Source organism: Geospiza fortis, unplaced genomic scaffold (genome assembly GCF_000277835.1).
Source record: "Geospiza fortis unplaced genomic scaffold, GeoFor_1.0 scaffold286, whole genome shotgun sequence".
NCBI lineage: Eukaryota > Metazoa > Chordata > Aves > Passeriformes > Thraupidae > Geospiza > Geospiza fortis.
This window is the reverse complement of record NW_005054444.1, coordinates 252,198-266,611: the sequence shown is the minus strand read 5'-3', so window position 1 is coordinate 266,611 and position 14,414 is coordinate 252,198. Positions and strand designations below refer to the sequence as shown.

The 14,414-nt window shown below is 43.7% G+C and overlaps 1 protein-coding gene across 4 annotated transcripts in view; it reads right to left on the bottom strand.

Moving 5' to 3' along the window:
- The window catches only part of PAK1 (p21 (RAC1) activated kinase 1), a 76,809-nt gene that overhangs the window by 6,751 nt on the left and 55,644 nt on the right, over positions 1-14,414 (bottom strand). For all 4 annotated transcript variants that reach the window (XM_031062279.1, XM_031062277.1, XM_031062278.1 and 1 more), the window contains 7 exons: positions 13,449-13,512; positions 12,522-12,570; positions 10,076-10,188; positions 4,654-4,771; positions 4,116-4,215; positions 2,143-2,339; positions 465-602 (listed from right to left, as the gene is read on the bottom strand). In XM_031062279.1, the coding sequence (XP_030918139.1) occupies positions 465-602; positions 2,143-2,339; positions 4,116-4,215; positions 4,654-4,771; positions 10,076-10,188; positions 12,522-12,570; positions 13,449-13,512 (779 nt within the window). The remainder of the gene's footprint in view (positions 1-464; positions 603-2,142; positions 2,340-4,115; positions 4,216-4,653; positions 4,772-10,075; positions 10,189-12,521; positions 12,571-13,448; positions 13,513-14,414) is intronic.

Sequence of the window (14,414 nt, the reverse complement as noted above, 5' to 3'; positions counted from 1 at the left end):
TGAAGCCATGAACACTTCAAAGAGCTTAGTGATCCCTCCTGCCAAAAGCAGACAGCCAAAATACCTGATGGCTAGAAGCCTTCCTGCTGTCCAGATTGGAACAAGCGTGACAAGACAACACACACAGATGTCATGGCCAGCCACATGAAGAAACCACGGGAATAGGGGGGCTCAGCATCTGGCAGGCCTGGGACACAGCTATGGTTTGAGTCTGGACACAGAACACGCTGCACAGCTGCTGCCAGTAGCCAGTACTGGAAAGGGAGCAGTCTGTTATCACTTTATTATAGATTTTTCTTTGTGGGCTGTGGTTTTCAGTTGCCTTTTTCCCCTGAGAGGCTACCTTACCTTTGTGCTTTCAGCTGATGCAGTATTTAAGACCTCAAACAAGATCGCACCCCTAAGCCTGGCCTCATTCAGGATTGTGTGATTATATTGTTCCAGTCTTGTTCCCCATCACATACCTGTAGCAGCTCTTTTGCAGAGCCTCTCTTTTCCACGTCCATTTCCAGACAGCGATTTAAGAAGTCTCGGAATATGGGTGAAAGCTTTTCTGGATTCTGCAGTTCTGGAGTCCCATTAGTAGCAATGAGATACAGGGCCTGAGACAAAAACAAGCACCCAGGAAAAAGGAGGTTATGAAGATTAGATTCCATCTCTGGATTAGAGACACCCATTTCTCCTCTCCCTCCCCACAGTTCAATAGGGAGGAAAAAACCCCACCTTATCAGGGTCACTAATCAATGCCAACATTTCAGCAAACAGAATAGCTGCCAGCCCTATTTTTTTGTGGATGAGATCCAATCCTTTATTGTTTTACCCTTGTAATCTGGGTTGAGATCCTGCAGCCCTCTCAAGAGATTACAAGGACAAAACTAACATTCCAGACCTTGTTTATACAAGGAAGTTAACTGGCACAACTCTATCACTACTCCTGTAATGACTATATCCTCATGGGAAGGTAACCCTGACTAAATAGATTTTTTTCTGTTGTACTCTGCCTGAGTGCACAAGGCCTAAAACATCAACACTATAAAGATGCAGCTGGCTCCTCACAAAGGATGCCCAGCAGACCCTTGGGCATCTTTCCTGCAGGAAAAAAGCAGTTTTGCTACTGCTTGGGGATAAAGCAGTCACATACATCCTCCTCTGAGAATCAAGAGACTCAAAATTCATCCATTTCAGGATTTCATGTGAGAAACTTCCTGGATTAATTTTCAAAAGAAACAGAAATCTGTCAGAGACTTGCTAATATACAGGCTTTTTGAGCACATCACTCAACACGTCCCATGGGAGCAGTCTGGTAGCCTGGGAATTGGCATAAATTGAGTTAAATGAAGCCAAAGTATTGTTACTTTAACTCAGCACCGTTTTATTCCTTATAGTCTTCTTGGCTGCTACACTTCTGTCCCAGAAATCCCCTCCAATGCAAGAGATGGGAAAAAAATTAAACAGAATTTTTCTAGATCCCTCCAACCCATGTAACTGGGGAAAAAGCCATAAACCTGGCTTATATTAAGAGCAGTGATGTCCCTACATGCTGACAGCATATCTCCTTTTGTTAATAATTAAACAAAGGAAAGACATCAGGAGGCTTAAGCCCTGTCTAAAGGCTTATTACACTTTGAATTTTACTTGGAGCATGCAAGGAGGAAAAATTTGCCTGTAGGAAAAAGCTCCTATTAGAATAGAACTCAATGGAATCACAGAAACATAGAATGCTTTGCGTTGAAAGGGACATTAAAGATCACCTAGTTCCAATACCCCTGCCATGGGCAGGGAACCTTCCACTACACCAGGTTGCTCACAGGAGAATTCTTTCATTCCCAGGGTAGAAAGTTTCGAGACATGACTGCATTGTTGCCTTAAGGTAGAGCTTCTGCCTCTATTAGCATCCCAGAAAGTGGGAAATTATGAGTGTGCATGATCTAACTCATAGAAGAACCCACACCTCTGCTACCCAGAGCAAACAATGGCTTTTTAGTAAGACTATCTCAGTTTTCTCACTATGACATGTAAGGAGGCCATAGGATCATTTGAGTTAGACACGGCTGGAGGTGATGAAACCACACCAGGGGATTCACATGAGCTCAGCTCCACCAGCAGCTTAGTGAAGACCTGAGGAGAAAAGCACTCTCTTACTCTCAGAGGGTTCTCATTGAGGTAGGGGGGCTCTCCTTCGATCATCTCGATGGCCATGATCCCCAAAGACCAGATATCCACCTTGGGCCCGTAAGCTTTCCGCGTCACCACTTCCGGGGCCATCCAGTACGGCGTGCCCACCATGGTGCTGCGCTTGCTCTGCTCAGGAGTGATCTGGGCACAGAAGCCAAAGTCAGCTGCAAAATTAAAATAGGGTGGAGGGAAGAGACATAGGAATCAGCAAGTTTCTCCAAAAACAACCCTTACAGACACCAGAGCTACAGTACACTTCACCCTGCTGCACTGTTAGGTGTGCTGCTGCTGCCGTGACAGGAGGAGTGGTTTTGTGGCTAACACAGAAGATGATGTTTAGAGCTAAGTTTTTAAATCGGGCTCTCTGAGGCCATGAAGATTCTAGAGCTGCTGATTTGTCTGTGTGAAAGATGGGGATCAGGAAATAACCACACGCAGAAGTTAAGACACTCACCTGTGTTGCAGCATTACACAGATGTTACACACAATGTAATATATGGTCTAAAGACCCTTGTGGGTATGTGAAAACAGGAATTAATGCAAGTCTGATCTAGATACACCCCCCAGACCACACGCTGCACTCTCTGGTGATATTTTCAATCCAAGGGTATTACTTCCCCTGTAGACATATCATCCCTCAAGCTGCATTTATTTTATAGAGCAAAGAGTGTTCAGAATAAATTTAAAGTACCTAAATTTATATTGATTATTTTCTTTGAACAGAGAGAAATATGGAGGGCCTTCATACAAAGACTGCTGCACCCTATGTTTTATTTGTATTTGGCTCACCAAAAGAAAATGATATCTGTTCTTGTGAGCCCAGCAGAATCAACACAGCAAGATGCACTGCCCATCCTGACCCCCTATGGCATCACAGGTCTAATTTTAGGGAGAATTATGAAAATTAAACTGATTCCAAGCTGAGTTTTCATCAAGGGTAAATAGCAGGAAAGGACATATGGCTCATAAACAGGGCAAATTTCCAGCAGAGCCAACAAGCAGCTCAGATCCAGAAGGTTACTGCATCATATCCACAGGGATTTCTCTAACTTTAAACTACAGCCTGGCACCAGCACACTGTGCTTAAAGAAGCTACTCCATAAGAATAGAGCACTTTGGCCCCCGTCAGTTATTAATTGCTAATGCTCCTGAGACCTGGCTCTATCAAAGTTCAGCTTTAGTTTAAAAAGCAAATTATGAGCAAAAAACCCCACCTTACTCAGCATATCTGCACTCTGTGAATTTTGAGTCATATCTGCCATTGCTGCCAACAAAAATAGATTTATTTATGCCTATTGGGTGCTAGCCAACAGAACTGAGAGGAAGAAAAAGGGAGCACCATTCTGTTAAAGCTATAGGTGGAAGATGATAATTCACTGGTTTCCAGGGTTATCTCTGCATGGGCAATGACAGCTACCTTAGCACCCGACAGGCAGAACAGTCTCAAGATTTTCATTACTAGCAATACCACAAGGAGGAAATAACATTTAGGCTCCAGTCTGGGTTGGCATCAATTAAATGATTTCTAGTTACACAGTTTTCAATTCTCCCTCCACTTCCCCTGCCCCTTGAGTACCTGCAGTATTTTCCAGACTGAAGAGGTTGTTCATAAATAAAGACTTCTAGCTTTACACCTTCCAACCCAGCTTTCTGGACTGGAGTGGCATTAAAATACTGTTATTTTAGTTCACATAAACAGATGGCCCAAAGCTAAGTGAAGCCCAAGCCTCACTTCAAGTCTGGTATCAGTTCACAAGGATTTGTGTTTGCCAATCTCCATTAAAACAAATGCCACCGAAATATCTACAGTAGCATTTCTACAGCCTGTTCGTCCATGACAGTATCAAGCACCTCAAACACCCATCTCCCCAAAATGCCTGGCCCAGAGCAGATAACTGGCACAGGTTGATAAATCATCAGCAGTAATGTTCCCTGCATACTTAGTTTGACAGAGCCATCCATTCCCAGCAGGATGTTGTCACTCTTGATGTCCCTGTGAATAACTTGGTTTGAATGCAGAAATTCCAGGGCTTGGAGACACTGAAAAATAATTGAGATATTCTTACTGTGCATGAAATGATTCACCAGTCACAATTAGCCAACTGAAGGACTCAAACAGACTGTGCATTTTTGGTAGTAAGTGTTACGACCTTTCATATATTCAGTATGTGCAGGGCCACAGAGAGATGTCACATTGTGATCATCAGGTCCTAGGAGGACAGGTTAGTCCCAAAAGACTTGAAGAACACACAAAACCAAGAGGATCCCATCCCCATTTCCCACTCTAGTTCCTGCCCCTGGGGTGAAACATGAGGCTTGCATTAGCATTGTATGCTGCATCCTCAGAGGTGAAATCCACCCTCTAAAAGAATGACTGCCACATTACAGAAGCTGGAAGCATTTCCATGGAGTCAGTGAGAGGTTGTGGGAAGTTCATGTTCCATGCCCAGCCAGAGCTCCCTCCGAGTGCTGCCTCACCTCCCGGCACACGGCGGCAATTTGTCCCTCATCCATGCAGGTCTCCGTCACAACGTCGGTCAGGGAACCTCCTGCCAAGTACTCCATCACCACCCAGAGCTCTTCTCCTACAAGGTAACTGAAGAGCCCAGATTTTAAAATCAGAATGCACAGGGTTGTAAAGCTCTCTTACAAGTGAAATAAAAACAAGAGCTGCTTTTAACAGTATTGGGGAACCATGTGCTCCTGGTACTTTCTGTGCATGGGAGCATCCGATCACAACTTGAATGACCAAAGAGAAGGGTGAGTGCAGAATGATGAGGAGAGATGTAGTGGGAGAGCTGGCTACAAGTTTCTTGTCCATAAAAGCAAGGCTGAGTATGGCTGCCACGGAAAGGATGCAGATCTGACTTTACCACTGCTCCTGCTGCTGGGAGAGAAGGCAAAGAGCTCCTACTCAAGGATGGAGTCCAAGCATGCAACCCAGATATCTGGCACACAGCAATGGCTTCTGAGGGCTCTTGCACTGGAAGAGGTGGCTGGGGGCTGTTTCATTACTCCTGGCATCCTGCTGTCCTAAGCAACTGACTTCTTTGCCTCAGCCCAGGGACAGTTCTGGGTGACACAAAAGATGCTTACCCACAACAAATCATGAAAGAGCACTTCTTTTTTAAGCATCCTGCATTTGAAAATCACCTCAAACTTTTCCATGTTATCAAACCAGCCTGTGATTTGGTCTGAAAATTTCAGAACCATTCATGAAGGCAAAAGAGTACATCTTATTGGAAAAAAAACAGCAGCTCTAAAGACTTAAAATAGAAAAGGAAACCCCCAAAAGGCAGGTCTTTTCTAAAAAAGGAAGATGGGGAGGAGACAGCTGAGATGAGAGAGGCTTTTCTCAAGTCACTTGGGATATTCCTCTCTGCTGAGTGTGTGTGTACCCATGTTTAAAAGTGGAAGACAGGAGATGAAGACCTCAGCAATAACTCATTAAAAACAAACAAAGAAGAATTAAAAAAAAAACCAACCAAACAAAACAAAAACCAAAAAAGGAAAACAAAAAACCAAACCCAAAAAAACCACCAACTATTTCTGCCCCTTTTTGGGCCCATCAACACAAACTTCCATGACAAATAAATACATCAGGATGACACATTCCTGAAGAAAGGAATCATCAGTATGAAAACCCACCTTTTCAGCCTATCCTCTCATTTTTCAAGTGAGTGGACAGATGAGTCAAAAGTGAGAGTGCAGAGAATCTAATTAAAAGCTTCATCTGGCATTAGAGTTCATCAAGGACACATTTGCTTTGCTATAAAACACTGATCCTACTGAGGAATGGATTTGGCAGGAACCAAATACAAAAGCTGGGATAGGTACTAGGGAACAACTAGGTAGAAAGCAACAGTAAAGGAGAAAGAAGCCATTAAGCTTGGCATGGAAAGTAGACAGAGATGAGTGAGACAGCACAGGAGTGAGCAAGATGTGGTATTTACACCCAAAGGACACACTGACAACACTAAGCTGATGAAAAAAAATCCCCCTAACTAGTAATAATGGCCTGAGCTACACCTGGATGACAGTAGTGTTATAGTTATGGACAGCTTTCAATTCCAGAGACAAAGTGGGTGTCTTGGCTTGCTGATGCTGAGGACTGTGTAGGGAGGTGCCATCTGCAGATTCTTCCAGGATACAAAGCCCAAGGGCACAGGGTTGTGCTCCTGCAGCAGAAGGGTCTCAAACTCCACCATGAAGCTGATGCACTGGCATTTTTCCTTCCCAGCATTACAGACCCCAGCAATGGCAGTACCACCTGCAGAGCAGCCCCTCTGAGTGAGAGAGGAGCAGCAAGACTGCTTTCAGAAGCATTCTTGCTAACTCTGTGGGTCATTTACCTGCTGTTGGGCTCTGAAAGCCCAACTCCATCCACACTCTTCCTTCCTTCCCCTATGCCACAGCTACTTCTTCACTTCTGCCAAATCAGGCTCTCTGCAGATTTTATCAGCACCCTCTCAACACATCACCCACCATGGACATCACAAGGTTTCCCTTTACTGCCAGTAGCACTCTCTGCAGCTCAAATGCACTTGACTGTAAGAATGAGGGCAGAATGGGCTCTTTGCATGACAATCTCAGGTTCCACATGCTGGGAGCAAGCTGGTATCTCTCTGCAGCCAAAACAGACGGAGCGAGCCAAGAACCACACTGTGAAACCAAAGCTGAGCCATGAGCAGACACAATCACGTGCCAAGATCCTGGCAACTCAATAATTGATAGATTTGACATAACACACAGGGAGGGGAACTTAACAGTGGCTCTCTGCCAGCTGCCACCAAAGGAATGTCATTCCAGGGTGGTACTGTCTCAGGGATCTTTCCACTCTCCTGCCAGTCTTAGTTACTGAGCTGCCCACTGCAGGCATGACTCAAACCCACTCTCTCAGCAGTTCTAGAGACACCACCAGGAAGCCCATACACCTACACGCTGCTGTGATGTGACATCAGGCACAGCACGGTGTCACATATTGTCACCCACAGTCACCTTCCAGAACAAGCTGGCTGTAAGAAAAACCTGATGAAAATCTGTGAGGAAATCTACAGCTTTCTCTTCATCCATCTGCAAGAGCAGGTAACGTCTGATCCCGTAAGGTGTTCCTCAGCCTCCACTTAGATACCTTAGGAAGCTGTACACCAAGCCCTCTCCATCACAAATACACATTCTTTACTGATGAAATTGATGGAATTTGGAGTTGCCCAAAAGTGCAAGTTCATTTATTACAGAATTTTGCACGAGTAACCTGCCTCCAACATGCAAACATGAATGTAGCTTGGAAAGAAACCAGTGTATTCTTGTAACATGACTGTCTCACATCTTCAGCTTTATTCACTGACCATCCATCCTTACTACAGTTTGGGGTTGGGGTAAACAAGGCTACCACTTATTTGGGGGTTTATTAAGTTAAGGAACTGTTCAGAACAAACCTAAAGGGCAGGAGTTTGCTTTGCCAAGCATTGGGCATCTGATGCCTGTGTTTAGATGGCTGAGTTTAGAAGCAGGGCTCTGAGGGCCTCTTTCTGGCACCTCCAGCAGGTAACTCAGCACAAGTGGCTGTTTGTCCGTACAGAAGACTGATGTCACTGTCTTCAGAGCCAGATGCTTCTAAATCCAGCTCCTAAGTACAGCTGAATTAGGCCACGTCACTATCCTAAATATCACAGCACACCTTTGTGCAACACTGGCCACTACAGCTGCAGCAGAAAAGCTGCTTAACCACAAGCAAGTAGGCCAGGCAATTAACAGAGGACAAAGCACAGGAAACCCTTGCATAAGGGCAGGAGCTGAGAGAGCTGGTTTATGGCAATAACTACCTTGCAGCTCCCATTAGGGACTCAGAAGGGCAGACACTGTAACAAAACCACAAAGCAGAAACCAGGCCCCACAGTGATCAGCACATCCTTTCTCCACCTCCTTCAGCAGGCGGCAAAAGCCAGCAAGTGGCATCCAAATATCAGCTTAATTCAGCACTTGGGAAGAACAAGCACATTTAGGCTGGGCAAGAGGGACACAGCTCCCCAGCAACAGAATCCTGCAGTTGCAGAGCTGAAGTGGCATAATAGGCACAAGGACCCCCATGTTCATTCCAGTTGCTGTTCTGTCCATGTGCAGCACTCAAACAAAAGCTAATCTCTCTGAAAAAGATTAGTGAAAGTGGAGGAGAAAAGGAGCAACTTTTGTTGCTGAAAGTTTGAACAAGACAGCAGGACATGGAGCTATGCTGCAGCTGGGATGCGCTGGCTAGACAAGGGAAGTGAACGTACACAGCAATGCTCTCTAATGGAAAGAGTCTGTCTGTCAAACAATTTTGTCAAAACAAAGCCTCTAATGAGCCAGAGGAAAATAACAGTTCTAGCCCAGCTGCAATTCTTAACCACTTGTTTCATTTTACACTGGTAACATTCTTCTCCTCTCTCTAGGAAGAGGGTGTGTGCCCAGCATCAGATCCCTGCACACACACTTCTGTCAGAAAAATTTCAGGAGCAGACTTTCTGTCTCCTCAACAAAGTTGCTCTTTACAGCTGTGTATGGGACACAGCACCACAAAAATTCAGCAAATCAACTGCTGCAGTTTGTAAGTACCACCTCTTTTGGCTAAGACATTAAAAGTCTGCAAAAGAAACCTATTAAAGAAACAGCTGATTAGATCCTGATATACATGCAGAGCAAAAAAAGTGTGCAAATCCTCCCTCAAATTTCCAGAGATTCTAGGTCACATCCCTTTGTTGTATCTTCCAAAAAACCCAAGCTGCTGAGATTAAAGTCTGCAGCCCACCTTATCTAAGCAGTCTTTACCCTTACAAGAAGGCAAACCTGTGGTTCATCAGAAATGCTACATTCACACGCTGAGTGCAGCAGACTAAAAATCTTGCTGCAGCTCACATGGAGCTAGCTAGATTTGAACAAGTGAGTGACACAGGCTTGACACAAGGTAGCACTGTGATGTTGATGGTGAATTCAAGCCACCATTAAACGCTTTTGCTTGCTGGGCTTGCAGCATCATGGAATGATAGAATGCTTTGGGTTCAAAGGGACCTTAAAGGCCACCTAGTTCCAAACCCGGAACCATGGGCAGGGACACATTCCATGGCACCAGGCTGCTCAGAGCCCTATCCAACCTGGCCTTGAACACTGCCAGGGAAACTACATCTTCTCTGGGCAGCCTGTGCCAGTGCCTCACCACCCTCACAGGGAAGAATTTCTTCATTATACCTAACTTAAATCTACCCTCTTTTGTATGAAAACTGTTCCCTATTGTTCTATCACTATCTGCCTTGAAAGTGAAAAGTTTCTCTTTTGAAAGTCACTCTCCCTCTTCTAAAATATCCCCTAAAGTACTGCAAAGCTGTGCTGAGGTCTCCTCAGACTTCAGGTTATGTGTCACATACCATTCACTCTCACTGCTGTCATACTACTGTGCACAAACCTCAGTGGACAGTCACAGGGACAGCACTGCATCTAACCCTGCAAGCAGCCTGCTCCTCTGGCAGCAGAACACCACCATTGCTCAGTGGAGAAGAAAAGAAGAAGAAAGCAAATAGAAATTATACATTTCAAACTGTTTCTACTTCTCCTTTAGTAACAGGAAGGAAATAAGCAGCAAGTTTGTTGTGTCAAATTTAGCAAAGGAAAGAGATGAAAAATGGAGTCTTGACAGGACCTTAGTTGCCAGCATCTCTGAAGAGAGCCTAGACATCCCATTAACACTGATTCAGATATCTGTTTCTTCTCATTCTGGAGAGACTGCCAGGTCACCCACACTCCCACAATGCTTTAAACAGTGTAAGGTTGTCCTACACTTGCATTAAGGTGAGCCAGGAATCCTTAAGACACTGACAAGAAAGTGTTTTCCAGTGTCCCTTTGTGAGCCCTGCAAATACTGACATACCTGTCCAAGTAGTTGACAATGTTGGAGTTTTTGTTTTCCCTCATCACAAGGATCTCATTAATAATCAGTTCTTTTTTGGGCTGCTGCTGCAAATTCATCTGTTTGATTGCAACCTGCAGTGAAAAGAGATCAAGTAAAGCATTATTGCAGGAGTCCCCAGAAACCTGCCAGTACCAGTCAATTTAGCCCCAGATCCACATGAGGGAGGAAAAACACCTTTGGATCATGAGGTCACTGTTTCATCATCAGCTACTCAATTACCATTCCATAACTCTGCAGGTTCCTGCAGCCAGTCCATTTCCACATATGATGGATGATACTTAATGAAAAAAAGAACAAAGGGAATTGCCGTTTTCATACTGGACCTTAGTGTCACAACTGGATAGCCATCTCCATCTACAGTTTCTTGGTAACAAAGAAGAGATCTCCTTGTTCTGGCATGGACTGATATGTCAAAACCTTTTTGTTTCTGAAAGGATTATTATATATTTTATTTTTAGCTGTATGTTTCTGAAATTTTTTTGGTATTTTTCCCTGCAACCATGCAAATTGCAGCTTCTACAAATCTAAAGTAGGGTGGGAAAATAACACAATCATGTTTGGGTACTTCAAGGTAGTAACTCTATTTCTTTTGTCACAACAAGACTGGGGGAGAGAAGCACCCATGTTTAGATAAAAGGCTAAAAATAAATGAATTGGGAGTCAGCTTTATGTCCAGTCATGGCTGAAGGGCAACAGGGATGGATTTGTCAGCTGCAACCCTTTGGTTTAGTAACTTTCTTCCTGTTTTAGGATGCCTGCTCTGCATGTATGTATGCAAAGAGCAGGAAGGAAGAGTTACAACATATTTGTAACTCTTGTATTCAAGTTTCCAAACTACCAGTACTTTGTGAGAGCACCTGGCCCTCAGAGGCTCTTTCAAATCAGTAAACCTGCTCAGCACAGCTGGAGGCAGAGATAACTCATAGAGGTTACAACTCAACTGCCTTTGGTACGATATTTAGGCAAAGGAAATGAAGTGAAACTACAAAACTGCTTTACAAAACTGCTACATGCAGAGAAAGAGGCCTGGGTGAATGGACTGGAGCCAGCAACTACAGGAACTCACGAAAGCAAGGATTTTAAAAGCAAGGATTAAAAAAGAACAAGTCACAGAGTGCCAATATAGATGGATACAATTAGCATTTTGATAGTATAGCAGGGAAGACTATAGAAAATTCCCGACACATGAGAAGGCAAGAGCAGACAGACGTGCTGCTTTTCCACAGTACTCATGTGGGCTGTACTTTAAGAAGACAAAACCAAAAACCCCAGGCTGCTCTTCGTACAAGACCAGAGAGAAGAATGAAAGATGAAGAAGAAAGGGAAGGCATTTTATGCAGATAAAGAAATTCCCAGTGTTTCCCTGCACTGAGCTCCTGAGTTCAGTGCACTTCACAGAAAGGAGCAAGCAACAGCATTATAAAGTTCAGTGATCCCAAATGCAGACTTAAAAATTCAGGGCCCAAACACACTAGTGTAATGGGAATGATTTAAAAGTCTGTTGTAATACAAGAGTTCAAATTTTCACAATGGAGTCGCCCAAGGGGTCCAGAAAGAAAGCAGAAAATTATCAAAGAACTTCCGCCTCTCATAAAATTTCTCATTGCTTCAAAATAAATGTAAGAACTCTTCCTTAAAGGCTGCAATTAAAGTGTATTAATTCTTCAGGAACTGAAAAAGGAAGGGAAAGAATTTCAGCAAAAAGCCCAGTCATGAAATTTACTGGTGAATAACTCTTACATTGTACAAATGCAAAGTAGACACACATTGTTGCAGACTTCCATAAATATATCTGGAATAACACAAACTTTCATCTTTTAAAAAATCCTCCATCTAGAAATAAAGGTTTCCACAGTTGCTGCATATCCATCACTACTAGTTTATGATGCAGGCAATATAAGTATGGCACTTTTTAATATTTGTGAGGGGAAAAAAAAGAAAAGACAGGCATTCCTTGTCTCACAATTCAAGGACAGAGAGTAAAGTGGGCAAAGGGTGTCTGCAAGTTAAGTCTGTTCTATGCAACTTAAGTCCTATAAGTGTAGGAAGCAAAGGAGCAGAGGGCAAATAAAAGAGCTTGTATGGAGACAGGCAGCAATCTTGGGGGAGAAGAGAGAAACTTTTACCGAGGAACTGCCCAGTCCAAACATTTGCTTCTAGCCTTTGCAGTCACAGAAAGAATCTTTATAAATATGAAATGATTCAGTAATCAAAACTTGTGAAGTCATTTTTTCCAGTTCTCTGCTCAGACCACTCAACCATGTCTCATTAGTAAGTAAATAAAGACCTCATTAAAAATAAGATGTCATGAATCCCTGAAAGACAGTCTTTATTTTGTAGCATCAACTTGAACTTTTGGGACACAATCCAAAATCCACTGTTGTAGTACTCTGGCAGCACTTACCTCCTGTCCTGTAGCTACATCTATTGCTGTGTAAACTGTACCTGAGGCTCTAAACAAAACAGAGAAAAGAAAAAGAAATTATTTGTTAGCGTCTCAAAGTAAAAGTGAGAGCTTACCACATGTTCCTTCCCACTTGTCTCTCTGAAGTGCTCTCAATCCCATTCCTTTACATGCAATAATTCCAGTGGTAAACATCATCTGAAATATTTCTGAGACAAGACTGTTGTTGAGGCAGAAGCCAGAAGATTTATGGGAAGAAAAGTTCCTAATAAGGAACACTATGGTCATCCAAACCCTTGCTGCTAAACCAGCAAACTGTAGGACTGTGAGTTTATTCCATTTCAAATGGCATGACCACACTAACCTGGCTTGCACAATGCCCAACATAACAGAACAACAGGATCAGCTGAAGTAAACAAATGGGGCATTATAGTGAAGAAAACAGGAGTTTGAGCCTCAGCACAGGGATCTGACTGCAGATCTGTGTTTTGCCTCAGTACAGTCTCTTCAACAACCTCTACTTTCCCCTACCTCACTTAGAGGGGCACAGCACATGCCTTGGGAAGAGCTGATTCAGAAGCAAATCTGTACACTGAAGATGGTCTTGCAGTTCTTTCCCTGCTTGTAGCTGTATTTACCAACCTGATCATCTAATGGCATAATTTCTTATATTACAACACAATTCCACAAAAATTCCAGTCCCTGTGACCTTGCCAGGAACAGGAGAAGATTTGGGGGAATGTAGAACCCAGGAAAACAACCAGAAACAAAAACAAAAAGAAGAAAACAAATAAACAACCAAACAAAAGAAACTTGCCAAAGTATCCCCAACAGCCTTTCCAGCAAGCTAACTTAGCCTGGTTTCAGTGAATTCTCCTTAGCATAAGGAAGTGAAAGGTTTAGGACAGAGAAGAAGCATATACTGACCCCTGTCCAATCTTCTCAAAATTCGTGTACTTCTTTTTTGGATCGCCCACACTCACGATACTTCCTATAAAAAACAAAAAAAGAGGATTTTTTCAAGGCCTTTTTTCATACAGCTACAAGAGCTAACTGTAAGAACAGCTCCATTGACCACAGTAGGCTCTGTCTCATGAGCCACTCATCAGAAATCCAGAGGCACATGGACACCAAGGAAGTCCTCAGTTATTTACACACATCCCAGCTGCAGCATTCCCCTGTATCAGGAACTTCCCTCCAGAAATGATGGGACACACACATTAAGAACACTTAACCTTCACTGGCAGTCATTACTAGGTGCAGGATGGGGATAGACAGGCCTGACACATGGAAAAACAGTAATTTGTTGGAAACCTGCTACTTACACTCCCAGCTTTAACACCCTGGATGACCTAAGATGTCCCTGCACTGCAATGTCTCTGAATTTGGAGGCTGGGTTCTCAATCATCATGAAGTCTGTTATAAAACTAGTCAAAGATTTACCTACAGCATGACAATTTGTAGCAGCAAAAAAAGGATTTATGATGTCTTTGTACCAGCACAACCACAACCATTTACTGACCCAGTGACTGGGCTGCAAGGCTCAGGAGAGAAGGTAGTGAGAGACAAACCTCCAGAGCCAAACCTCCCCTGCCTGTCCTGGGCAATGCTGAGCTGCTCTTCCAGGAGCCTGACAGGCAGCACAGGTTTCAGCAGTAGTAACCAGCATCCCTCTGCTTTTGGAGACCAACCTGAGACCACCTCAGCTCATTCTCCCAAAACCAAAAGTCTCCCACTGCCTTCCTCAAAGGGAAAAGCACTTTGCCTGGTGTTCCACAGCACAGGGCTGCAAGTGGCTGCAACCTTAAACTGATTTTGATAACTCCCCTACAGCGGGCAGGAATGACACCTTTTTTAGGGTGAAGGAACCAGAGCCAGCAATTTCTAGAGCTC